The sequence below is a fragment of the Acomys minous genome (genome assembly GCF_964271855.1).
Source record: "Acomys minous genome assembly, chromosome: 16".
Lineage (NCBI taxonomy): Eukaryota > Metazoa > Chordata > Mammalia > Rodentia > Muridae > Acomys > Acomys minous.
Window position 1 is genome coordinate 96,225,542 of NC_140498.1, and position 26,057 is coordinate 96,251,598.

At 57.5% G+C, this 26,057-nt stretch overlaps 1 protein-coding gene across 3 annotated transcripts in view; it reads right to left on the bottom strand.

Moving 5' to 3' along the window:
- The window catches only part of TPST2 (tyrosylprotein sulfotransferase 2), a 40,162-nt gene that overhangs the window by 7,042 nt on the left and 7,063 nt on the right, over positions 1-26,057 (bottom strand). For 2 of the 3 annotated variants that reach the window (XM_084763239.1, XM_084763237.1), the window contains exons 2-4: positions 6,596-6,658; positions 1,303-2,214; positions 54-252 (exon numbers count right to left, since the gene is read on the bottom strand). In XM_084763239.1, coding sequence (XP_084619365.1) covers positions 54-252; positions 1,303-2,183 — 1,080 coding nt within the window. In that variant the 5' untranslated portion in view covers positions 2,184-2,214; positions 6,596-6,658. Of the gene's footprint in view, positions 1-53; positions 253-1,302; positions 2,215-5,162; positions 5,295-6,595; positions 6,659-26,057 lie in introns of all 3 variants that reach the window. The other variant, XM_084763238.1, reaches the window with a different exon arrangement.

Sequence of the window (26,057 nt, forward strand, 5' to 3'; positions counted from 1 at the left end):
TGGCCTAATGCCAAAGCATATGCTCACACCTCTGCATGTGCACACACACTCACCCGGTGTGTGTTGTTGATGACAATCGGGTCAGGGTTCCCATAGTTGGGCGGGTTTGCATACGGGTCATAGCCAAGCCGAGCCAGCATGGGGGCGATCTGGGCCATGTCCCTCACCACGTCCCCAGGGATGTGGCCAGTCCACTTGGAGAGGGCTTCCAGGTTCACGGGTTTGATGACCTGGTCTGTGGACCGCTCGATCCTGGGGAGAGAGGACAGTCTTGTCAGGCTGGCGGACGCTCCCTGCTTACCGGCTAGGGCAGCAGGAAGGCTGGGCAGCCCTGGCTCTTGGACAGCCCCACCCCATCAGCTGTGAGTGCAGCCTGAGCGCTGTGCCTCAGGGATGCTGCACACACTGGGCAACAGCACTGTGGTGAGAACAGTGTGCCCTAGTGGTGCAGTGTGGCTCCCTTCACTTGTGCATGCGTGTGAGTGTGTGCGTGCCACGCATGCTTTTGAGTGCACGGACATGCCTACTCATGTGTGTCGTACATGCTGGTGTCCTCAATCGCTTCTCCACCTCCCCCTAACTTCACTGTGTCCGGCTAGGCTGGCCCGTGAACGTCCAGCATCTGCGTTCTGGCCTTTGGACCCATGCGGGTGCCGGAGAAGCTGGACCCGGCTGTCATGGTGGCGCAGCTAGCACCTTACACCCGCCGAGCCGTCCCCCAGTCCCTTGTACTACTTTTCAATTTGTCTAGTTATCATTATTATGTGTGCACTCGTATCGTGTGCGTGCATGTGTGTGTCCATGGAATGTGCGTGGACGTCAGAGGACAGACAACCTTGTAGAGTTGCTAGATCCTTCCATTTTTACGTAGGTTCTGGCGTTCACCCTCAGTCTCTGCCCCTTTACTGTTGAGCCATCCCTGCCTATGTTTCCCTAAAGGTAACTGTCATTTCTATGACTAGCACCAGCATCTTGTCCTTGAGGGAAGAAAACATCAAGTACTAATACGAAGGCTGCAAGTCCCCGTGTACGCCAGCTTCCTACGATGCCTGGCCATCGGTCGCAGCACAGGCACGTACCGTCTGTGCATTTTCAATAGCACGAGAAGGCACCACGGGAGGACAGACCCCTCGGGGGCGAGACTCTGCTTCCAGGCACCCAATTCCCAACTCCTTTCCCGTTACACAGAAGGATGCTGAAGCTCAGAGAGGCACAGACACTTGCCTAAGGTAGCACAGGTCAAGAAGGGCAGACTCGACCTGCCGCCTGGGGCCTGGGAGGAGCTGTGAGGGCCCCACTCACTTGGACAAGGAGACGCCCCCCGGCTTGCCAATGAGGTCCTCATGGTGCAGGACGGTGTCGCTCCAGGCGATGCCCAGGAAGTCCAGGATGCGTCTGAGTGACCGCTGCGGGTGCAGCACCAACTGCTCATAGTACACAGGCAGGCACTTGTCCCTGCCCACCTCCATGCACTGTGCGTACATCACCTCGATGGCCTTGTTCCACTTGGTGAGACAGTCTCGGTAGCTGCTGAGGTCGAAGCCTGCGATGGTCACCTTGCGAGTGATCATGGAGTGCACAGAGGCCCGGCCATCCCGCACCATCAGCAGGAACTTGGAGTTGGGGAAGAGGCGTGCCAGGTAGACGGAGGACTTGAGCGTGAAGGGGTCCTTGTTACACAGCACGCGCGCCGGCTCGCCGTGCTTGGCGATCACCTCCAGGATGAAGGCCTGCATGGCGGCATCCAGCACCTCATCCGTCACGCCCGCCTCGTCCAGCCGCAGCTTCTCCCGGCCGGACTTGGACCAGGCCTGCCGCATGGCCAGCACGCGAGGGATGATGCGTGTCTCCTCCCCACAGCGCACCTCAGGGTGAGCATCCAGCATGGCACGCATGAGGGTGGTGCCGCTGCGTGGCACGCCACCCACGAAGATCAGCGGCATGGCCTTGCCGTAGCGGTACTCCACGTGGTTGGTACCCAGCATCACCAGCTCCTCCTGCTCCGGCAGCATCCTCCGTTGGTTCCGCACGCCCCCGAGCACTGCCCGGCACTCTAGCACTTGCTGCCCGAGCTGCACTGCGAGCACCAGGGCCAGCGCACAGCCGGTGGCCAGCAGCGCCTTACGCACTGACAGGCGCATGCCCAGCCAGGGGCGCAGGCCCAGCCAGGGGGCCCGCCTCATCGACGGGTCAGCGGTCCCACCGGGTGTGCATCTGTGGACAGAGGGACAGTGTCAGCAGGCCCATCAGGACACAAACAGAATGCTGGGGTGACAAGTAGGTGAAAACACCTACCTAATGCTCCCCCCGCCCCCGCCTCCACCCAGAGGAGCACGGTGGCCTCAGAGCCTCAGGTGGACAGCAAGACTCAATCCTCTCACCACAATGGTTGTGGTGCCTTGGTCAGCTGGAGTTCCCTACCAGTGTTTCAGCTGAGGACAGTGAAGGTGGTTATTATAAAAATGTTGGAAATGTGGCACACGCCTTTAATCCCAGCACTGGGGAGGCAGAGGCAGGCGGATCACTGTGAGTTCGAGGCCAGCCTGGTCTACAAAGTGAGTCCAGGACAGCCAAGGCTACACAGAGAAACCCTGTCTCAAAAAACAACAAAACAAAACAAAACGAAAAAAATGTCAGAAATGCTAGCTACTCGGGAAGCTGAGGCAGGAGGATTCCAAGTTCAAGCCCTTGTGTATGAAAACAAAAAGTAGGAGCTGGGTGCAGGGAACTGGCCTGGGCTCTCTGCCTCGAGAGGCATGCGTCACGGGTTGTTCATGTTAGAGTCCATGACTCCTGGGCACTGTGTGCCTTTCAGTTCCTGTGAAACCGAGGCACTCTCTCGGGCAGCGAACGTTCGGGCCACTTTGCATTTCTCTGTATGCTCCCTCAGTAGTCACGGAAGCTCAGAAGCCTGAGAGGACAGCTGGCCTCAGACATTAGTCCTGTGTACCCTGTGTAACTTACATCACTGTATCCTGGCAACGACAACTGTATTGATCCTAGCGACTGCCACTGTATTCTGTTTCTGATAAGAGTATAAAAAAAAAAGTCTGATTGCTCTCAATAAAATTGTCACAGCCTCAGTTTTGCTGTGAACCCTACAACCCAAGCCTGGTTTAATTTCTCACCAGCCATATCAGGTGCCCTTGGTCTGGTAAGTACGTGAGGGCACTCAGAGCTGGTGCTGTAGCTCAGAGGGTGGAGTGCCTGCCTAGCACTCACGGAGCCCTGGGCTTGACCATCCCCCGGCCCGGGGCCACATAAACTAGGCATGGCGGCTAACGGTTGTGACACCCCACATGTAGGAGGTGAAGGCAAAAAGATTAGGAGTTTGAGGCCAGCCTGAGACCCAGGAGAGCCTGTCTTAAAACAAACAAGAGCACAGAAAGTAACCCGCAGGGCTGCCTGGTTCCTGCAGCACAGACAGGAACTGTGTCCCAGCTCTCTGCGCACGCCTGCCTCCTCCTCATCGCTCAGTTAATAATAATGGGATGGATGAGTGCCTGATGGTCAGGGTCCGGCACACAGGAGGAACCTGAGGCTAGGAGAGAGGCCCAGTTACCCGACGAAGAAGCAGCTGAGCCAGGGTCCAGCTGGCCTGCCCCTGTGCCACACGGCAGGGGTGGCGTCCTTCAGCACTGACCTTTCTTCTACCTGCACTTGGGACCTGCTCAGCAAGTTGGCAGTGAAGTCCGTGCACCAAGCCCAGGATGGAGAAGATGGAAGACAGGCAGCAAGGACAGCGGCTTCAACGGCCCTGACCCTGACCCTGACCCTAACAACTGTAACCCTAACCCTAACAATCCTAACCCTAACCCTGACCCTAACCCTAACCAACCTAACCTTAACAATCCTAACCCTAATAACCCTAACCCTAACCACCCTAACCCTGGTCCTGGTGAAGAAGTGGGGAGCCACAGGGGACCTGCGTGGTGTGGTAATAAGCTCAACGCTCTAGAAATACCCAGAGGGGAGAAAGTGGAGTCCCAGCTGGAAGCCAGCACAGCAGGACTGAGCCACAGCGGGGTGCTGGGAAGGGTGCCCCAGCCAGGAACAGAGTCCAAGGGAGGGCGCCCCAGGGCTGAAGGGAAGGGAAAAGAAAGAGGACAGTGCAAAGGGCTGGACCAAGTCTGCGGGCGGCTCCGGGGTGCCTGCTGGGATCCAGTGTGGGAGGCTCAGGACCCAGTAGCGGGGAGACGGCTTGGAACAGGAATTAGAACACAGCTCCCCTCGCTAGGCCAGAGGGCAGGTCAGCTGTGCGTCTCGGTCCCTGCCCGTGTCACTGCTGACACCCAGGCCCCACAGCTAGGGGCTAGTACAGACAGGGGGTGCATGGGAGGCCAGCACAGACAGGGGGCACATGCTGGAGGTCAGCACAGACAGGGGGCACATGCTGGAGGCCAGCACAGACAGGGGCCACATGCTGGAAGCCAGCACAGACAGGGGACACATGCTGGAGGTCAGCACAGACAGGGGGACACATGCTGGAGGCCAGCACAGACAGGGGACACATGCTGAAGGTCAGCACAGACAGGGGGACACATGCTGGAGGCCAGCACAGACAGGGGATACATGCTGGAGGTCAGCACAGACAGGGGGACACATGCTGGAGGCCAGCACAGACAGGGGGACACATGCTGGAGGCCAGCACAGACAGGGGGACACATGCTGGAGGCCAGCACAGACAGGGGACACATGCTGGAGGCCAGCACAGACAGGGGACACATGCTGGAGGTCAGCACAGACAGGGGACACATGCTGGAGGTCAGCACAGACAGGGGACACATGCTGGAGGTCAGCACAGACAGGGGACACATGCTGGAGGTCAGCACAGACAGGGGACACATGCTGGAGGCCAGCACAGACAGGGGACACATGCTGGAGGCCAGCACAGACAGGGGACACATGCTGGAGGTCAGCACAGACAGGGGACACATGCTGGAGGTCATCACAGACAGGGGGCACATGCTGGAGGCCAGCACAGACAGGGGACACATGCTGGTGGTTAGCACAGACAGGGGGCATGCTGAGCCCAACTCCGATCACCTCACACGGGCTCTGCCTTGCCAGTGTCTGAGCCTGTTTCCCTGCTGGAATCGTGTGGGTGGGTCCAGATTTACCCAGTTCTATCACTTCCTCCTCCCCCAACACTGTGGACTCACGCTGGGAGGTGACAGGTCCCCTGAGAAGGTCAGCAAAGGCCCTTGCTGTGTCTGGTCCTCAAGCTGAAGCCTAAACAGCAGAGAACTCACAGGCAGCGGCAGGGAAGGGGTTCCCGGAAGAAGGAACGGCCACTGTGAAAGCGCAGGAAGAGAGAGCCCTGTGAGGGTCTGGGGAGGTAAGCGAGATGGGACACTGGATTTCAGCCTTGAGGCTTGACAAAGACCATCAAAGGCTCAGAGCTGGGCCAGTCCACCCACTGGGGCATAGCAAGTGGAAGATGGACATCACCCGAGGAAGCAGCCGCAAGCCTGGAGGCCAATGTGCTGAGGCCAGGGTGGCCACAGTCAGAGCTCCTCGTGGCCACCATCCCTGGACCAGTCAAGTTCCCATCTCCACCACAAGCTGGGGACAGTCCACTGAGCTTAACGGCTTCAGGGTTGAGAAGCATCTGCCGAGGCAGATCACCCTTGCCCAGGGCCAGCAACCTGGGCATCGGATCACAGCAGGGACCTCTCTCTGAAAAGAAACCGCTCATCCCCTTCTGCCAGTGTGAAAGCAGGCTGTTCCCTGCTTCACTTCAGGGTCTGGGATGGGCAAAACCAATCCCAAGGCATGTTTAGGGGACAGAGCCACTCAGACATCTAAAGATGCCTTCAAGTGCCTCATAAAGCTTGCCTCGAACTCTGTCACTTGCAATGACTGTTGAGCCAGGATCCCTCAGAAGCCACCAACCACACCGTAACTGGAATAAGAAGCAGTGTCCTTTAGGTTGAAAAGGTAGGACGGGTGGGGGTGGAGGGAAGCTTCGGCTGCAGCCTGCTGCGGAGTGGGGCTGTAGAGTGTGCTTGGGTGTGCCTGCGGTTGGCAGCTCGTAACAGTAACTGGAGGGAACAGGGAACTCGGGGCGGGAAAAGATTATCTCACGCCCAGTTTGACCCCAAGTCATTCACGTGTCTCAGAGCCTGAAGTCCAACAAACATCCCGCTGTATTCCATGTTTTTATAATTCTAGAATGCCCAGAGATGCACAGCCAGGGCCCAGGCTATGCTTGTCCAGAAGAAAACAGCTTCTCTTAGGCAGTAAAGGCAGCAGGCAGGCAGTTCTGAAGAACTGAATTCAAATCCCACCCCTGCAACTTGCTGGCTCGCATTGTAAGCAGGAGACTTTTTCCTGCAGCCAAGGGGAGCGGGCCTAACGGTAACCACCCCCAACAACGGGAACCCTGGATGGTGGCTGTAGCAGCAGCCTACTGCCCAGGCTGGCCTAGAACCCTCACTCCTCCTGCAGTTTCCTGTGTGCTGGCACTCCCAGTGGGCATCAGGCTCTGGTGGTCCTCCACCTTAACTAGCCAGCTGTGCAGAAAGCTCGCCCGCCTGAGGCTGGGGGTGGGGAACATGGAGGCCTTAAGGGGCCGTGTCAGGACCAGACTCACCTCCCATGGACGCCCTCATTTCCAAGCACCAGTCCTCCAGCCCGCTCACCACGGCTTCCTGCCCTGCGGAGCAATGGAGATGTTGTGTCAGGAGTGGGCTGAGGCAGAGGGGCTTTGGGGATCCCCAATGGCCTCTAGAGGAGTGACCGTGCAGACCTGTGCTGCGGTGGGGAGTCCCTGCCAACCTCCGTCCTCCTCTCAGGCTGGGCTTCAGGAAAAGTCAATAGCACATCAGCGTGCCTGTCACCACCCAGGGAATGCTGGGTGTAGTTACCCAGGCTGACTCTGCGCAGAAGCGAAGGGTGCCATGCACCCAGGTACGGCATTCCCTGTAGCCAGGCGGTACCCAGCCTCCGCCACCCACCACCTGCCCCGTGCCTGCATGAGTCACACACGTCGTGAAGCTCCACAAGAGTAGAACGTCTCTAACCAGCTAATCCAAGAACTAACCGCACCTGTTTCCCACCTCGGTCTGTGAGACTCACAACTTAGTGCCCATCCCCTGGCCTCGGATGCAGGCTCTGTCCCTGTGGGCCTTGCACACCAAGAGGGCAGCTCAGGGCCTGGGAGGGGGTTGGGGAAGGCAGGCTTCATAGCCACACCCAACACCTGACATTCTATGTCCCTCCTTGGTCCTGCCTCAGATGTCAGGCTATGGATGGCGCAAAACGTGGCTCCAGAGATGAAGAGTCGCCCCCTGACCTTCGAGGCCAGGGTCTCAGTTTCCCTTGTCTATAAACAGGGGCTGCTGGGAAGCCCCAGAGAGACAGAAGGGCCCAGAATACCAGTAGTGACTATCATTTCTGTCACAATGGGATGGAGCCAGGAGCAGCCACCTGTATCTCAGTCCTCATCTCTGCAAGCTCCCTGACTCCTCACCTTTATCGTTTGTTCTGTTTGTCTGTTCCAGTCTGTTCTGGGCTCTGGAAATCCAGCCCTGCTAACACAGTGAGGCCTAGCCGGAAGAGTCCCACCTCGTGCCCACACCACAAGATGCTCAGAGCCTGGACTCCGGGGCATGGTGGCTGCCTATCCACTGGGGAGAACCCAAGCAATGCAGGTGGGCATGGGAAGCTTCAGAGGCAGCTGGAGGCAACCTGGCTGCCCTCCGGAAGCCCTTGAAATGCCAAGCATGCGCCAGGCCTGCCAACCCCACAGCTGGCGCCAACTACTCTCCGAGAGCCATGGGCCACCTGATGGCCCTCCTCCTCTGCGCAGGCCACCAGCGCACTGCCACCGGGGTTGAGAAGAGGTTCAATTCAGACAATCCGAGTAAAATATAAAATGTACTTTGCTTTGCCTTGGTCATAACTGACCAAAGGCTCAGAAAACCCTGTGGTCTGTGGGGCCTAGCGTCCTGGGGAGCCCTGACCTAGATCAGAAGGACTGAATGGCCACCAGCCTCTGTGGCCCCGGGGCGCGGGTGTCTCGTGCGCTCAGCACTTTCAGGCTCATCTGAGCTTGGAGGGAAAACTGCCTCTGTGATGACCTGTGTGTGCTAACATGTGTGTGCTGACCTGTGTGTGCTGGCACATGTGTGCTGACCTGTGTGTGTTGACCTGTGTGTGCTGACCTATGTGTGCTGACATGTGTGTGCTGACCTGTGTGTGCTGACCTGTGTGTGCTAACATGTGTGTGCTGACCTGTGTGTGCTGGCACATGTGTGCTGACCTGTGTGTGCTAACATGTATGTGCTGACCTGTGTATGCTGACACGTGTGCTGACCTGTGTATGCTGACACGTGTGGACTTCTTGTCTGTTTTACCTAGACGGTGGTGTGGAGCCACTATTCCCACTGCACTTACACTGCAGTGGGGGTGATCCACAATACACAGAGGCGGCCAGCAAGAAGGCTCAGCAGGTAACGGTGCTTGCTGCACAAGGCCGACCTGTGTTCGGTTCCTCAGACTCACAGAAATGGGGAGAGAACTGGCCCATAGAGTTGTTCTCTGACCTCCATACTCACACCATGGCATCCGTCCTCCCCTGTCACACACTCGCAATAACAGAAGAAAGTGACAGGGCACATGGAAGGTGTGTGCAAACACTAAGAGCTTTCGTGCCAGTGGCTAGAGGAGCATGTGCATGCTGTCAGGGGAGGGAGGCGAGGAGACAGGAGGGAGAGAGCTCTGCAGGAGCAGCAGCCCCCAAAGCTGTCAGTACACCACAAACCCCAGAACTGCAGCCACAAGAGCACTGTCACAGCCTCTATTCTGGAAACTTCTGCTCACTGCTGAGCCCTACCACACGACGCTGACAGGCAAGGGCGAGGTCCACAGTGCTCTTTTCTTACAGGAGGACCACCAGTCACACTAAGCCAGAGGCTATCCATACCCCGCTCGCCCCTCCTCCCATGAGCCCCGTGTTTGCACGGCAGGCTCAGCCATCTATGAGCCAGCTGGGTCTGTGAGGATGCCAGGCAAGTGCAACTGTGCCCCAGGGCGGAACCACTGAGGAGGCCGACCAACTGGCACCCAAAGACAGCAGGAGAAAAAGATTAAAAAGCATTCAGGGGCTGGAGAGATGGCTCAGTGGTTAAGAGCGCCACTTGCTCTTCCAGAGGCTGTGAGTTGAATTCCCAGCAACCACATGATGGCTCACAACCATCTATAATGGGATCTGATGCCCTCTTCTGCAGATAAAGTACTCATATACAATAAATAAATAACTTTTTAAAAAAGCAGCATTCAGATGCTCTGTACTGAGCCCTGGAGGCCGGGGGTGGCGGGCCATCTTCTCTTAAAACATGCTTCTAGCGCTGTTGGTCACACTGGTTTCCTGAGATGAGGCACGCGTGATTATTAGGTTTTCCGTTTGTGTGCCAGATGCAGAAACGGTGCAGACTGCCTGCATTCAGACGCTGCTGTGTGACACTGGCTGGTCATTGTCCAACCTCTCTGGGCTCCTCTGAGAAGTGGGGCTGACGACGATGCCTCTGGGTCTTATCACACTCAACTTGAACCGGCGGTGCGAGCGTGAGCAGCCACCTGGGCCGTGGGAAAGGGCTGTCAGAAGCTGTGCAGGGACAGCTGCCCACAGCAAGTGCTGCCCGTGGCCCCATTTGCTCATGGGAGAGGTGGTGGCCCTGCAAGTGACCACACAGCTAAGGAAATGGAAAAGTCAGTTTCCAAACTCAGCTTTGTCCTTCAACGTTGCCCCACGCTGGTCTCACGCAACTCTCAAAATGGGCATCACACCAGCTCTCAGCTCATCCCCAGGCTGCCCAAGAGCCATGGGAAGGGACGAGGGCAGCAAGTGTGGAGGGATCTGAGAGAAGCCACCTGCCTCAGAGAAGACCTGTGTTTCCTGGGAACCTGCTGTGTGCCCGAACCACTCACGGTGAGAGCCAGAGGACAAAGCTGGAGGACCAGGTCATCCTCAACTACACAAGGCCAGCCTGGGCTACATAAAAGGCACAGCACTGGTGCTGATGCAGAAAGAAACACCAGCTCAAGGTACAGACACCCACAGTGGAGGGAAGGAAGTGGCATTCTGGTCAAACCCATCTGTCCTTTCTAAACTGGCATTTCCCTACACTCTCCAGATGAAGAGGCTCCCAAGAAAAGAGCTGTGAGCAGAGGGAGCTGGCAGTGCATGGGCGGCACTTATGAAGTGGCCCTGGATGGGGGCCGGGGCGCTGTGCTTTACAAACCCAGACTGGCTCTGTGTTCCTGCCTCAAGGGAAGGAAACAGCTCTAAAACTACCAGGTGCCAGGCAGTTATGTCACTCCTGCACCACCCTGCTCTCCCATAAATGGTTATGAGGGCGACCCTAGGCATCGGAGACCACCGATCCACTGCACTGGGGAGCCACCCAAGAAAGCCCGCAGTGAGAGGATGGAAAAAGCATTTCAGGTCATGGCTGCTGTTAAGCTTGAGGAACATGAGGGTAGCAGAGGGGAGGAGGGCATGCAGGCCGGCACAGGGGAGAGGGCATGCAGGCTGGCACAGGGGAGGAGAGCATGCAGGCTGGCACAGGGAGGAGGGCATGCAGGCCGGCACAGGGGAGGGGGCATGCAGGCTGGCACAGGGAGGGGGCATGCAGGCTGTCACAGGGAGGGGGCATGCAGGCTGGCACAGGGAGGGGGCATGCAGGCTGGCACAGGAGGAGGGCATGCAGGCTGGCACAGGGGAGGAGAGCATGCAGGCTGGCACAGGGAGGAGGGCATGCAGGCCGGCACAGGGAGGGGGCATGCAGGCTGGCACAGGAGGAGGGCATGCAGGCTGGCACAGGGGAGGAGGGCATGCAGGCTGGCACAGGGGAGGAGGGCATGCAGGCTGGCACAGGGAGGGGGCATGCAGGCTGGCACAGGAGGAGGGCATGCAGGCTGGCACAGGGGAGGAGAGCATGCAGGCTGGCACAGGGAGGAGGGCATGCAGGCCGGCACAGGGAGGAGGGCATGCAGGCCGGCACAGGGGAGGAGGGCATGCAGGCTGGCACAGGGGAGGGGGCATGCAGGCTGGCACAGGGAGGAGGGCATGCAGGCTGGCACAGGGAGGGGGCATGCAGGCCGGCACAGGGAGGAGGGCATGCAGGCTGGCACAGGGGAGGAGGGCATGCAGGCCGGCACAGGGGAGGGGGCATGCAGGCTGGCACAGGGAGGAGGGCATGCAGGCTGGCACAGGGAGGGGGCATGCAGGCTGGCACAGGGGAGGAGAGCATGCAGGCCGGCACAGGGAGGAGGGCATGCAGGCTGGCACAGGGGAGGAGGGCATGCAGGCCGGCACAGGGGAGGAGGGCATGCAGGCTGGCACAGGGGAGGAGGGCATGCAGGCTGGCACAGGGAGGGGGCATGCAGGCTGGCACAGGAGGAGGGCATGCAGGCCGGCACAGGGGAGGGGGCATGCAGGCTGGCACAGGGAGGAGGGCATGCAGGCTGGCACAGGGAGGGGGCATGCAGGCTGGCACAGGAGGAGGGCATGCAGGCTGGCACAGGGGAGGAGAGCATGCAGGCTGGCACAGGGAGGAGGGCATGCAGGCCGGCACAGGGAGGGGGCATGCAGGCTGGCACAGGAGGAGGGCATGCAGGCTGGCACAGGGGAGGAGGGCATGCAGGCTGGCACAGGGGAGGAGGGCATGCAGGCTGGCACAGGGAGGGGGCATGCAGGCTGGCACAGGAGGAGGGCATGCAGGCTGGCACAGGGGAGGAGAGCATGCAGGCTGGCACAGGGAGGAGGGCATGCAGGCCGGCACAGGGAGGAGGGCATGCAGGCCGGCACAGGGGAGGAGGGCATGCAGGCTGGCACAGGGGAGGGGGCATGCAGGCTGGCACAGGGAGGAGGGCATGCAGGCTGGCACAGGGAGGGGGCATGCAGGCCGGCACAGGGAGGAGGGCATGCAGGCTGGCACAGGGGAAGAGGGCATGCAGGCCGGCACAGGGGAGGGGGCATGCAGGCTGGCACAGGGAGGAGGGCATGCAGGCTGGCACAGGGAGGGGGCATGCAGGCTGGCACAGGGAGGAGGGCATGCAGGCTGGCACAGGGGAGGAGGGCATGCAGGCCGGCACAGGAGGAGGGCATGCAGGCTGGCACAGGGGAGGAGGGCATGCAGGCCGGCACAGGGGAGGGGGCATGCAGGCTGGCACAGGAGGAGGGCATGCAGGCTGGCACAGGGGAGGAGGGCATGCAGGCCGGCACAGGGGAGGGGGGCATGTAGGCTGGCAAAGGGAGGAGGGCATGCAGGCTGGCACAAAGGACGAGGTCAGATATGTTCTGAGAGCCCAACAACTCTGTCTCAGCACAGACGTCAACATAGGTGCCACGTGTGATCATAGGTGGCTGTGCTCTCATTGTATACTTCACAGAACCGTGTGGCAAGCTGGCCTGGGGGTTACTGTTTGGTGCGTACACTTTCACGACTAAATACAAACAGGACAAGACTTCAGGGCCTGAGGGCGAGGCCAATGGGTTTCCGGTTCTTAGGCCAGTAGGAGGACTCAGGTGCCCAGCTTTGGAGAAAACGAGAAAAATGCTTAATTTTGGAACACTTTACTTGATCTTTCATAAAACCTGCAGACACACAGGGAACACTGCCTCCCACTCATAGCCCAGCAAGGTCTAAGGAGAAACCCACATGCACTTGGGGGTTAGTTTGCTGGGTTTACTCTGTTGTCTTTGAGCCGGGGACTTGAGAGGTAGCCTAGAGCTCCAGACTCCCCCTAACAGGGATCATGGGTGTGTACCATTTTGTCGGGATGGATCTATAAATTTTACATACATTTTGGATCTAACTTAGATCCCATAAACAGAACTATTACACGTTTTACTAAGGCACAGGCAGGTCCCAGGGGGGTCTGCAGCAAGAGGCTCCTAAAGCCTTCGCACTGTTCACCGTACACCCTTAGGGACAGTCAGCCCAGTGCCCAGCTCAGTGCCTAGCTTTGCCTGGGCCTGCGGCAACGCCTCACTCTGGGCCTCTCTGTTCAGAGAGGCCCCAAGGTCCCTGTGCAGGGCAGTACAAACAGGAAAGGTCCAGGATGACCTTGCTGGAGCCCAGCTTCCTACAACTGCATGGCCTCCTACACAGATCCTGTCTCCACTCAGCAGGGAGCTGGGGGTGGAGGCTGAGCACAGGGTAGAGTCCTGTATACCTGGCCGTGACCATCCTCTGACTGCAAGCAATGTGGTACACGCACACATGCACACACCACACACACTCAAGCACATGCATACAGGTGCACACACCACATGTACGTGTAACACATGCACACAACGCATACGTGTCACACCCGTGCACACACACACACACACCCCTCCTCGGCCTCACAGATTCCTCAAGAGTCACCGTTATGTTACTCTCTGTCCAGTTTTAGAGCATGCTGACAAAGCAAGCACTCACAACAAGGTTTCTCTCTGCAACCCAACCTGATCTCAAATTGCAGCAATCCTCCTGCCTTGGCTTGCAGAGGGCTGATACCACAGTGTGTGGTTATGTGTGATCTCTTACATGTCCTATTTCTTCTCTGTAAGGTGAAATTGAACATCCACATTCGTCCTACAAGGCACAAATGTGGTGGTCACAGAGTTTATAAAGGAGTGCGTGCCAGCCTGCCCGACAGTAGCCGTGGTAACAGCGCATCACTTCCCTCCTGTGCCTGTGGTACAACCCAATAGTCGCCACTTACACAAGAGTGTGGCACATGTACTACACACTGCACTGCACTAAAACCACTGTCACCAGCTGTCACGGTCACCGGGTATGCACCTCACTGTCTTCAGGTGGAGGAGGGTTGAAACAGGGTCTCACTCTGGAATCCAGGCTGGCCCACGTCGCATAGTGAGTCCTCCTTCCTCAGTTTCCCAAGTGGGGGACACCTGGTGTGCACCACATGGCCTGGCTCACTTAGCCTTGACTTACTCAAAGTCAACCACACAGCGTGCAGCATCGGGCCTCCTCCTGGGCCTGCAGTACCACGTGTGGTGGTTCAAGCCTGTGACCCTGTGACCCCAGCACTCCCAAGGCTGTGGCAAGAGATCAAAAACTGGAGGTCAGCGCCAGGCAGTGGTGGCGCATGCTTTTAATCCCAGCACTCGGGAGGCAGAGGCAGGTGGATCCCTGTGAGTTTGAGGCCAGCCTGGTCTACAAAGCGAGTCCAGGACAGCCAAGGCTACATAAAGAAACCCTATCTCGAAAACCCAAAAAACAAAACAAAGCAAACAAAAACAAAAAAACTGGAGGTCAGCCAGGGTTACATAGTAATTTTAAGTCCAGCTTGGATTACATAAAACCCTGCATTTTAAAAAAGAAAAGGTGGGGGGAGGGTTAAGCTACTGCCGTGCACCTCATGGTCAGCGTGGCCTTTCTGTGGAACTACGCCCTTATCACAGCACATCCTGTATGAAGCCACATATATATAGTTGACTCAGAAGACACAGTACGACCCAGGGTTTGCGTCTTAGCAAGTGCTGCCTCCCGGCCCACTCTCTCTGAAATGCCACTTAGGTCACACACCCTGCATGCAGTGTGTGCTTCCCGTGGGCTGGCTGTGGGGAATGTGACATCATGTCTTATGACAGTGGCTGTCTTGTGTCCGAAGTTAGGCAGACAGTTTTCCATGACTGGCTCACACTAGCGGTGTGACTCTGAGCCAGTAACTCCTATGTGTGTTGTCGCATTTCAAAAGCACATCTGAAGTGGGTGGCACACAGCTCGGGCGGTGACAGTGACTACGGCGGTGTGCCTTACAGGCAGGCACAGGCAGGATCCTGCCCACAGGTGGAGTCTAACAGCAGAGCAGCAGCCCAGGGGCACGGGATGGTGGGGGCAAGACGGGGTACACAGGTTGGCCAGGAGAGGTCACCACACCCAGGCAGCCTACAAGTGGTACCCGATGTAAGGACAGATGCACCCACAGCAAAGCAGGAGCCAGCAGCACATGGGCCTCCTTGATGGCACAGGCAGACTCTGTGAGGGGACAGGAGATGAGAGGCTGGTCCCCAAGGCAGGGGTTGGGGGGGACTACAGGGTCCACCTGGTATTAACACTGTTCAATCCACAGACTCTCAACCCTCCCCCTCCCCCGCAAACACACCCCCTCATCTCAGGACTCTGCAGATGCCTGTCAGAGAGTGGTATAGACGTGACAGATAAATGCAGACGCTTAAAGGAAGCATACAGGAGCAACAGAGCATTCAAGCGAGAAGGGCCAAGTGGGACCAGGTCCCTCCCAGGGTGGCACCAGCCAGGTGAGCAGGTCTAAGGTCATGGGAACGTGCCACAAAAACACACAGGGTTTGTCCTGGTGACACACCTGTCACCAACACTGAGCTGTTAAATAAATTGGAATTCTTCTTCAATCTAAATCCCTGGGCTCTGAATGCACAGGACCCCTGATGTGCGAAGCCCTTGCTCCTGACCCCGGCATGCTGGAGACTGAGACAGGAGGACCCAGCCAGCCCTCTGCGCTCTGAGTCTGACCACAGGCTCTGCATGAACCGCCTGTGTGGGAGGATGGGAGGAAGGAAGCCGCATTAGCCCATCGACAGTGGAAAAGGGAGAGAGAGGACAGAGTGACAGTGCCAGGCAGGGAGGGGGGAGGGGACAACAGTGGGCGGACTGCTCTGTTGCGCTTGGCCTCTCTGGGCCTCAGCTTCCACCCCATGTGAAATGGATCCAGCACCTCTCACCATAGGGCTGCCGAGGACACTGGGGCAAGGCAACTGAGTGGCACACCGACGACCTGCTCCCACACATGGGCACAGGGCTCACCATGATGTCTGTCAGACACATGCAAACACGGTTTTCAAGAGCACTGCACTGCGTTTAGTAGAACCCAGTGTAAGATGCTCATGGGCTGCTACTGCAGGTTAAAGCGGCTACACCTTTAATTCCAGCACTTTGGAGGCAGCTCTGTGAGGACCCAGGCTGGGCCCAGACTCTGCTGATGCCAGCTTCTCTCCCGGTGGAATGCCACCCCCAGGGACACGGGGCTTCTCCTGTGGTGTCCTGAGGACAGGGGCCTCAGCTTAGCTACCCATGAATCTGTGGGGCATCTGAGAACGGGAAGAGCAACTCCCTCAATGAGAGAGCGGGTGCAAACCCCACCGTACCGCTCACACACCAGGCCACCTTCTGCTCTGGGACTCAGTTTCTCCATGAGACTTCCAATGAGACACTGAATTCTGTTTCCTACACCTGAGCTAGGCCAAGTTCCACGTCCAGCACCTACTGTAATGCGGTGCCTGAGCTGGTACCCTGTCCAACGTTTGCTTGTTCTGCAGAGCCGGGCTGAACCTGGGCCCACGCCTGCTGAGAGAATGTTTGTGCCTGAGCCCCACCTCAGTGCACATTTGAAAAGCAGAGCAGCTGCCCCAGGCTTGTAGAGTTCAGTCCTTGGACTGGAGGACGAAAAAGAAGACAGTGCAGCTCACCTGCTGGAGCCTCCTCACTAGTGCCATCCCCATGGGCCAAACAGTCCTAACCTAAAAGTCCAAAGCTTTGAAAACTCCTGATCGTTTATTTGGAGACAAGGTCTTACCATGTAACTCAAGCTGGCCTTGTTAGAGACACGGCCCCAGCTTTCTGGTGTGTGGTACCATACCCGGCAGAACCTAACACCTACTGAGCACCAACAAAACTTCTACAAGGTTTCCAGTTTTGGAGCAGTTGAAATTTCAGAGTTAAGGTTGCTCAACAGGTGAAATCGGGGGGGGGGGGGGGGGGAATCAGTGATCAAAACTTACAACACTTCAGACCCTAAGCATTTCAGTCTCTGTGGAAGGCCCTTTGCAGGACACGCAACGCCAACCCAGCAGACACAAGACGGCAAATCTAGACTTGGGTACTAGGCAGCCATGGTGAAGCAACTCAGGGCACGTGTCTGCCAAGATCCCTCCCAGGCTCTCTGTCCTTTGTAGCTGCCCCCCCCCCCAGTACCACTGGGTAAAAGCACAGGCTACACCCCACCCCTGCAGCCTGCCTGCTCCTTGGGTGCCAGCCAGGCTGGTGATCACCAGGCAATCAAACATACAGGAGGCTGGAAGCAGGCTGCAGGGCCTCGGGGCAGGCCACAGGGCCTTAAGGGCAAAGCAGAGGAGGCCTGGGAGCCTGCAGGGGTGCGCTGGACAGCCTTGGGGGGGGGCAGTTCTTTTCGCTCTCTGAGCTCTGCTCTACACAAAAGGATCTTCAATGCTTCAAACCTTGGAGGCTACTTGAGTGCTCTCAGCACCAAAACAGTGGCTTCCCTGGTCTGCACCCCTCTGCCGGCGGTATGTGCAGGGTGTAGGGTCTGGCGGTCTCTGAAGCATGTGCACCTGCAACAGCGCATTGCTCCAGGAGCCTCAGTCCCACTCTGAGGACCTGGGTCTAGGCCTCAACAGCCCCACACATCAGCACCACATGCCCTGCTGGCTCCATGCAGAGGGACCCAGAAGCCATAGCTGGCTCGCTCCTTGCTGCATGATGTAAGCACCGCAGCCCTCCCACCACAGCCCCAGATCTGTCGGCACCCACCTTGGACTGCCTGGCTCTGCCATCCTCACCAAGCTGGCGAGTGCCCCGGTTTGCCAGATGTGGAGATGTGGGCAAGCCACCTACTCTCAGTTACCTCCAAGGCCCCTGCTAGCTACGGCTTCTGGGCCTAGCCGCAGCAGGTGCCCCAGGCCGCCTACTGGCCCAGTTGCTCTGGCTTTCAGACTTTCTAAGAACATGAACTTGTGGAGACCCAGCAAATGACAGAGCGTTCCCGGGGGAGGAGACAGCCTGTGGGCTAGGCATCTGGGTGCCAGCGGCCAGGCAGCCCTGTGTCTGCTCGTGTCCAGTCATGCAGCACTGAGAACCAGCTGGGCACAGAGCAAGATGGCTTCATAAGTGACACAGGATAGTGTGTCGGGGAGGGAAGGAAGTGGGTGGGAGGGACCCCTGGGCCCCCAGCCAGCTCTGCCTTATAGCATGGCATAGCCTCAGTTTCTTCCTCCATAAGATGAGCGGTCAGGGTCAGCCAAAAACCATTAGGTCCCCTGGGCCAGCATGGCGACACCTCACAGTACTTAAAACAGTTGTATAGCAACATCAAGTGACCACTGCTATGCCCCAGCTCAGCAGAGAGGTAAATTGAGGCTCTCAGAGGTACACTGTCTGATGGGTACACAGAAATTTCAGGGATAGGGTGGGGGGTGGGGGGGTGAGGGGGTTGGGGGATGGGGGATGGGGGCTTTAACCCACAAAGCCAGCATTACACTTCAGAGCTCTGCCCGTGTAGCGGTGAGACCTGGGCAAACTGCTGCACCTGTCTGTACTGCAGCCTCTACAGAAGTGTCACGGGAGGTCAGAGGTCAAAAGGGAAGACAGAGAGCACTATACACACTCTGTGTGGCATTCCTCAAAGCCACACCGGAACACTCAGCACTACGGAGAAGTGAACACTCTGGAACAGTACATATAATGCAGCAAAGCCGTGCCAAGTTTCCCAGGGAGGAAAGCCACCTGTGTGATGCCACACAGCGGGAGGACAGCAGGGAGCACAGCTAGGCAAGCCACCTGTGTGACGCCACACAGCCGGTGGACAGCAGGGAGCATGGCTAGGCAAGCCACCCGTGTGACGTCACACAGCGGGAGGACAGTGGGGAGCACAGCTAGGCAAGCTACCCGTGTGATGCCACACAGCGGGAGGACAGCAGGGAGTACGGCTAGGCAAGCCACCCGTGTGACGCCACACAGCGGGAGGACAGCGGGGAGCACGGCTAGGCAGGGGATTAGACCTGACCCAGCTGAGCTACCTGCAGCTTCCCAGGGCAGTCCACCCTCTTCTCATTAATCCCCACCAGTACCATGCAGGAATACCACATAAGCCATACACCAAACTCCCAGTTCTCTGGGACATTAAAGATATAAATTTAATCCAAGATGTACAAAATACCACTGTTAACAACCAACAGAAACTACTGAGGTGATTCTCTCTCTCCCTCCCTCTCTCCTTTCCTTCTTTTTTCTTTTTTCTTTTTTCTTTTTTTTTTAAGACAAGGTAACTGCAGCCCCGGCTGGCCTGGGCCAGGAGCTCACACCCTCCTTCCTCAGCCTCCTGAGTGCTGGGGCAGCAGGTGCACGGCTCCATGTCTGGCTGCGGGGTATTGTGCTTTTCCAGTTTAAGTACAAACCTTGTGCCTCTGTCACGCCCCAGCCGTGAGTGAGGCTGACTTCAGGATGCGTGGATGGTGTAATCGCTGACAGCTGAAAGGGCCACCTGAGGCCTCAAAGGTCCCACGGGCGGCTCTACGAGAGTGCAGTCCTCTGGTGGACCCACTCGGGATTACAGGCTCTCGCCTCTAGGCCTGCCTGGCTCAGCAATGACTCTGAGGCTCAAAATTCCCATTTCCACCTCTTCCTGACCAAAGGATGCCCCGCAGGAAGGAAGAGACGCGTGACACGTCATGTCCAGTGTACACAAAGAGCTCAGTGAAGGTGGCAGAGAGGCAGGCAAATGGGGGGTGGGGGTGGGGGGTGAAGAGACAAAGGTGGTTGGAACCAACAGCTAAGCACAAGAACTGGACTCAGTATTTCCATGGGGGAAATGGGCTAAGGGCACCGTGGGATGTCTCTGCCTGGAGACGGCAGCGGCAGCAGCAGCAGCAAGAGTCAGAGAGGATGCGGCACAGACAGAGAGCCCTCCGGCTCCAAGGTGAATGACGCCATCTGCTCATGCCACCCCATAACCCAGCTGTGGGCCAACGGCCTGCGGGCACACTGCAGTATTACAGAGCCACACGCTGAACATGGCGCGTCTCTTCTGCTCAAGGGCACACCTACCAGAACTGTACCGAGCCAGTCCCCAGCGTGCACATTTTCCTGGGAATAACCCGGGCGCCTGTCACCAACGGGGTGAACAGACAAACGAACACAGATCAATAAACACAGACTAATCGGCCGGGAGGGAGACGCCAGACAGTCACATGATTAGACCAGGCCATGACAGTGGGCTCTACAGAATGGAAAATGAACATGAGAAAGTCAGAAATGCAAGGTGCCCTCAGTCCTCAGGGGTCCTGGGCCGCAGGGGCTGAGGCGCGGTACTGCTGGCCAGGCTCCTGTCACTGGCACCGTTTTCCTGGCCACCACTGAAGCACATTCACACCTTCTTCCATACTTTGTGCCAGGCACCAGGAACACAGAAGTCACAAGCTCATGCCACCCAGACCTCAGCACCTGGCACTGACCCCAGACTCACACCCCATAAACCTGCTGTGGGCCAACGGCCTGTGGGCACGCTGCAGAAGAGCTCCTGCCTATCCTGACAGCCCCCCCTGCCCCCCACCCCCACCCCATGAAGGGCCGTGCTCACAGGGCCTCTCCTGATGACATCACCCTTCAGTGTCTGGGACTGGAGTGTCCTCTGCTGGGGTATGGAACCCACCCACACCTACGCTCCACCTACATCTGTCAGTAGTGCTGTCCTCTTACTACCCAATCCACCAGGTCACCAAGTCCCCTGCCTCGCCCCCCCCATACAGCAACACAGCCCAGAATCTGCTGTCACCACCCACAATGTGGGGTGCTGGCCTATCAGCCCACCATCCCTGTCCCAATCCACTTCAGGACCCTTTTTGGGCCTTTGATTTCGCCCTGAATCCTCAGCTGGTTTCCTAGGAGCAGTCCACCCAAAAAAAGGAGGGAGAGGCTGTGAAAGGGGCGGACACAGGGTGCTGGTGCTCACGACACAGGACAAGGACCCGAGTTCACACCCCAGCACTCAGGGGGAAAGGCTGGGCGTGGTGCTCCGACCCTGCAGCTCTGGGATTAGGAGAGAGTGCAGAAGGCTCTCTGGGCTCTCTTGTGCCAGAGAAGCTCACTCCTCAGAAACAACAGAGAGTGGCTCAGGAGGACGTCAGCAGTTAGCCTATGCTCCCCCACCACGACCCTCGCCTCTGCCCAGGTCCCCCACGGGCCCCCGCTTGGCTCAGCTCCCCTCTAGCTGCTTGGCCCCTTGCTGTTACTTACACACCCACCCACCCACACATGCACACAGACACTTACAGACTCCTCAGGGCCTCGGCCCACTGCCTATGTCTCCAAGCCATCAGTACCTGGCTGATCTTGTGACCTTTTCTGTCCCTTCTCACCTTCTTGAGCAGTACACGTATTTATTTGTGTAGGGCGTGGCGTGCATGCTGCAGTGTGCTTGTAGAGTTGGGAGGACAAGTTGCCAGAGTGTCTGAGGGACCAGACTTAGGTCAGGGTTGGCAGCGAACCCCTTCGCCCACCCAGCCATCATCCCACCGGCCTCTCTGGGGACTTTTCTGGTCATCCACCTGTCTCTGCAACCTGCTCTCACCAACCCCCATGGCAGACCCTCACCCAGACCTGACAGTCTGGGGCTCCCCAGCACTGGCTGCCTCCTTCCCTCACACAGCTGGCTTACGGAAGTCATCTTCCCAGTCTGGGCCTCTGAGGCTTCCTCAATCAACAGTTACCAAGCAGAAATCTCACCCACACACTGCCCCAGCCAAACAGTCCTCTAAACCCGAAAACTCCAAAGTCCCTACACTAGGGCCAAGCTATGGCTCCTTCCTCTTCAGGTGCCTAGGCCCCAAGCTCGGTTCCTGTCCTGCTGCCATGTGGGAGCAAACTAGAAGCCCCCTCAGTGAGCCCAAGCCAGGACCTACTTCCTGTGAACCCGCCCGCTCCTCAGCTCCCCACAAGGGTGTGTCATGTACCCTGAAGCTCCCGCCTCAGCTCCCGCCTCAGCTCCAGTCAGCACGCAAGCGTGCATGCGCGAGCGCGCACACACACACACACACACACACACACACACACACGTCCCCTTCCAGCCCCGAGGGTGCCATGCACCCTCTTCTCTCAGCATGCTCCAGGCGTCGGCAAATCACCAAGGCCTGTCCAATCACAGTTCTCCATCGCCGGCCCACAGAGCTAGCTCAGGATGGACACATGACCTGACCAGGTCAATGGAAACTGGCTGGAAATGAAGCTAAGCCAGGGTACAGGGCAGGACGTATGGTGAGCCTCTTAGAGCTGTGGGGCGCACTGTGTGAAGGTGTGTCTCTGTATATTAAATTGTTAAGAGGGCTGGGCGTGGTGTCGCACGCCTTTAATCCCAACACTCAGGAGGCAGGGGCAGGCTGATCGCAGTGAGTTCGAGGCCAGCCTGGTCTACGAAAAACCAAAAAGTTAATTCTGTACCACAGAGAGCTTCGGCCTATCACCAGTCTCATATTTTGTAAATATTTGTTCCTTCCTCACCTGGCTAAGGCAATGTAGAATTGAATCTGATTGGCTTTAATAAAGATCTGATGGCCAATAGCTGGGCAGGAAGGGGAAGGCGAACTTCTGGGAGAGAGGGGGACTCTGGGAGAAGGCAGACGGGAGATTCACTGGTGGGACATGGAGGTGGGTGGATGCGAACAGGTACAGAGAGGTAAGAACTAGCTGCGTGGTGGGGGGTGGGCTAGAACAGTGGGGGTAATTTAAATATTTAAATGAACTGGCGAAGAGTCTGCCCAGTTATAGGCCTAAGCTTTTAAATGTTAAGGTTTTTGTTGTTGTTGTTTGTTTTTGGAGACAGGGTTTCTCTGTGTAACCTTGGCTGTCCTGGACTCACTTTGCAGACCAGGCTGGCCTCGAACTCACAGCAATCCACCTGTCTCTGCCTCCTGAGTGCTGGGATTAAAGGCGTGCGCCACCAACTCTGCTAGCTTTTAAATGTTAATAAGCTTCCGTGTATTTATTTAAACCGCTGACGGGTCCAAAAAGTCCCGTTATAGGCAGCAGCCACAGAGGCTGAGAGAGGTCAACCCAGGAGGTGGCGTGGAGTTACTTGGGGCACTGAGGTCAGGCTCCTGGATCCAGCCGCACCTGAAGCCATTAACTGTGGCCCTTGTGTCGCACAAGCCGCACACCTACTGACGTGTCTCTGCTGAGTCCCACCTGTCTACACGACACCCCACTGATCTCCCCAAAGCTTCACCTTCTTCAAGGAGACCAGACGCTCATCCACACCAAGGGGAACCCCAGCACCTTTCCTCACGCCCCATGTTCCTGGCTGAGTCTCAAGGGCTGAGCAGTGGACAAGGCTTCTGCCCGTCCCCCTCCACCCACCCTCAGAGGCTCATCCATGTGGTGGAGGCCACGTCACTGACTGGCGGGTCCTTATACACCTGAGAACTAGGAAGCAAAGAGAGTCACGAGGAAAGATGAAATTGTCCTGTTTGCCTTGTGTCCTCGGGCAAATCAAGTGCCTGGGCACAAGTGTGAAACGGGAGAACAGCGGAGCGACATCTCCACAGCACAGAGGCTTTGCTCGCAGCAGCTGCCCCAGCACCTCCTCAGTGTGGACGTCTGCTGACCCCAAACTCAGAGCAGCAGCCACGGCCTGGCCACTGGCACAGCCAGCATTGGCACTGTGGGGGGACGTCTGGGGACCTTTGTTCTGGCTGAGACAGCTAAGCTGACAGCTGTGACTAGAAAGGACTAGGTGAAGATATGAGACAGACAGACAGACAGACAGACACACAGACACACAGACACACAGAGACAGACAGAGACAGAGAGACAGACAAAGACACACAGAGACACCAGCACACCTGGATACAGCTGTGACTGAAGGTGGGCTGTACTTTCTTTTTCCTTTTCTTGGAGCCAACACATTGCCTTCTCTTTTACCTTGTCACCATACTTTGTCGATGCCTCTAATCACAGCCTGGTGGTGACAGGCACATAACAGACCTTACCCACCTCAGCATCCATACCCCTTACCTAAGGCCCCACATGACTTTTAGACAAACAGGCCTTCCCATGACTAAGCCAGATCTACTTCCTGTCTTCTGCGGAGACTCCGGGTGAGGGCTGATGGTCAGCTCATGGCTCTTTCTGCCCTAGGTGCGCCTGTGCTGCACACAGGAAGTGCACTCTGGGGGGCAGCCACAGGAAGTCCCAGGGTTACTCGGCACACTTTACCTAGAATGTCTCCAGCTAACTTCCCCTCCCTTGCTCCCTGGGAGGGAGAGGTGGCTTCACAGTCGCCACAGCCCGATGCGCCACTGCTTTGCCATGGCCCGTGGCCAAGAAGTGGCGGACAAGCCCCAGAAGAACAGGGAGGTAGAGTGTGACACATCTGCTGGGTGCGACGGTCCCCAACAGGGCGGGATCCAGCCCTTCTGTGGTTCCACCAAGCGGCTCCGGGCTTTAATCTTGTGGGAATCTGGGGCATGTGATTACGGGGTGGGGGTAGGCTAGGCATGGTGGTCGCATGCCAGCATGGGGAGGCAGAGGCAGGAGGTTCAGGAGTTCAAGGCCAGCCTGGGCTATATAGCAAGTATGAAGCTAACCTGGGCCACAACACACACATACATAAGCACAAATGCATGTATACACACATACACACACACACATACACAAAACACACATGACAGACACTGACTCAGTTTTGAACCGGCACCTACTGGGACCATTTCCTGTCCTTCTAGCTCCCTCTCAGATAGACTGCTGACCCCTCCTCCCCCTTCTCCTCCTCTTCTCCCTCCTCCTCCTCCTCCTTCCCGTCCTCCCCCTTCTCCTGTGTTCCTAGAAAACAAAAGATAGACAAGTTACAGGGCCTTTTAAGTTCCCAAACTGTTCAGAACAAGAACACTTTACTAAGTCCCAGGAGACACAGGGCAGATTGGGAGTGGGGGAGGGGCCTTCTCCTAAGGGCTGAGGCTCTGAGGAGTCTGTGGGAAAGCGCTGGCCTATCCTAGACAGTCAAATGCCACCAGGCAGGGTCCCTTAGCGTTGCTAGGCCTCAGTCTCCCGGTCTGTGGAATGGCTGAAGAACCATGCAATCCTCGGGAGCCACGGGACCACAATCTGCAATTGTCACAACAGCCGTCAAGCAGTCCCACTCAGAGCCCCCTCTACCCAGCTGCCTGTGGGTCCTCAAGAGGCTCCGGTGCCACTGAACACCCAGAAAGGGCAAAGGCTACTGTCCAGGATGCTGTGGTCGGAGCCTGGCGGGCCAGACCCAGCCACTGAGTCCTCCACACCCCTCTCCTTGTCCCCAATAAGGTGGAGACTCAGACCCCAGAGAGGAAAACAAGAGGAGGACAATGGGGACAGCGATGGGGTGTCCCGCGCTCTGGGGTGCCCATGATCGCCACACCCACACTGCATCTGCCACGGCCTCCCTCACGGAGCTTCCTGATGACGGATGTATAGCAAGCAGCTCTGCATCCTGTGCGTCTGTCCGGGACACTGTGGCTGCAGGTGGGGGGTGGGGGGTGGCCCCCGTGGGCGGCCGGAGCCCACACCCAGGCAGCTCTCTCAGCTGCTGGCTGTCTAGGAATGAAGGTCCTGGAGGTGACTCCCCACTGAGTGGTGGTGCTGGAGTCAGGCAGCAAGCTCACCCCAGCACCCTCATTAAGACCAGGGGTTCCAGGAGGGAACGTGGGTGCCGCATGCCCAGTGGGGTGGGGGCTGCAGGTCTCACCCCCACCAGCTTACCATTCCCCCTACTGTTCTCCATTCCAACACTAAGCAAGTTGTTTAGTCTCAGGCCTTGGTTTCCCCTGCAGGAAAGAAAGGGCTCGGCTCCGGCATTTAACACTTTTTTCTCCCCAAACTCCAAATTCTTTGTCAGCAAATACATGCTGGGTGTGGAAGCATTGGCTGGCGGATCTTTGTGAACTAAGGCCAGCCTGATTTACACAGCAAGTTCCAGGACGGCCAGTTCTCTGTTACACAGAGAAACCCTGCCCTCACCAAAAAGGGGGGGGGGGAAGGAAAGTGCTGTGGGCCTACTATGTGCCTGAGCAGAGCTAAAGGCAGCATGGTGGCAACAGAGCATGAGGTTTTTAAAAAGCACCTACTGTGTGCGGGCATCAGGGGTCCCGAGGATCAGTAATCCACCACGCTGAGATCAGAGTAGCCTTCCCCTCCCTCACGCTCCCAGGGGCCAACTTGGGTTTCCTCTTCCTCCCACAGCCCTGGGCAGGAACTGCCATATCATCAACATTGACGTCCCCCATGGCTCCGAGTAAA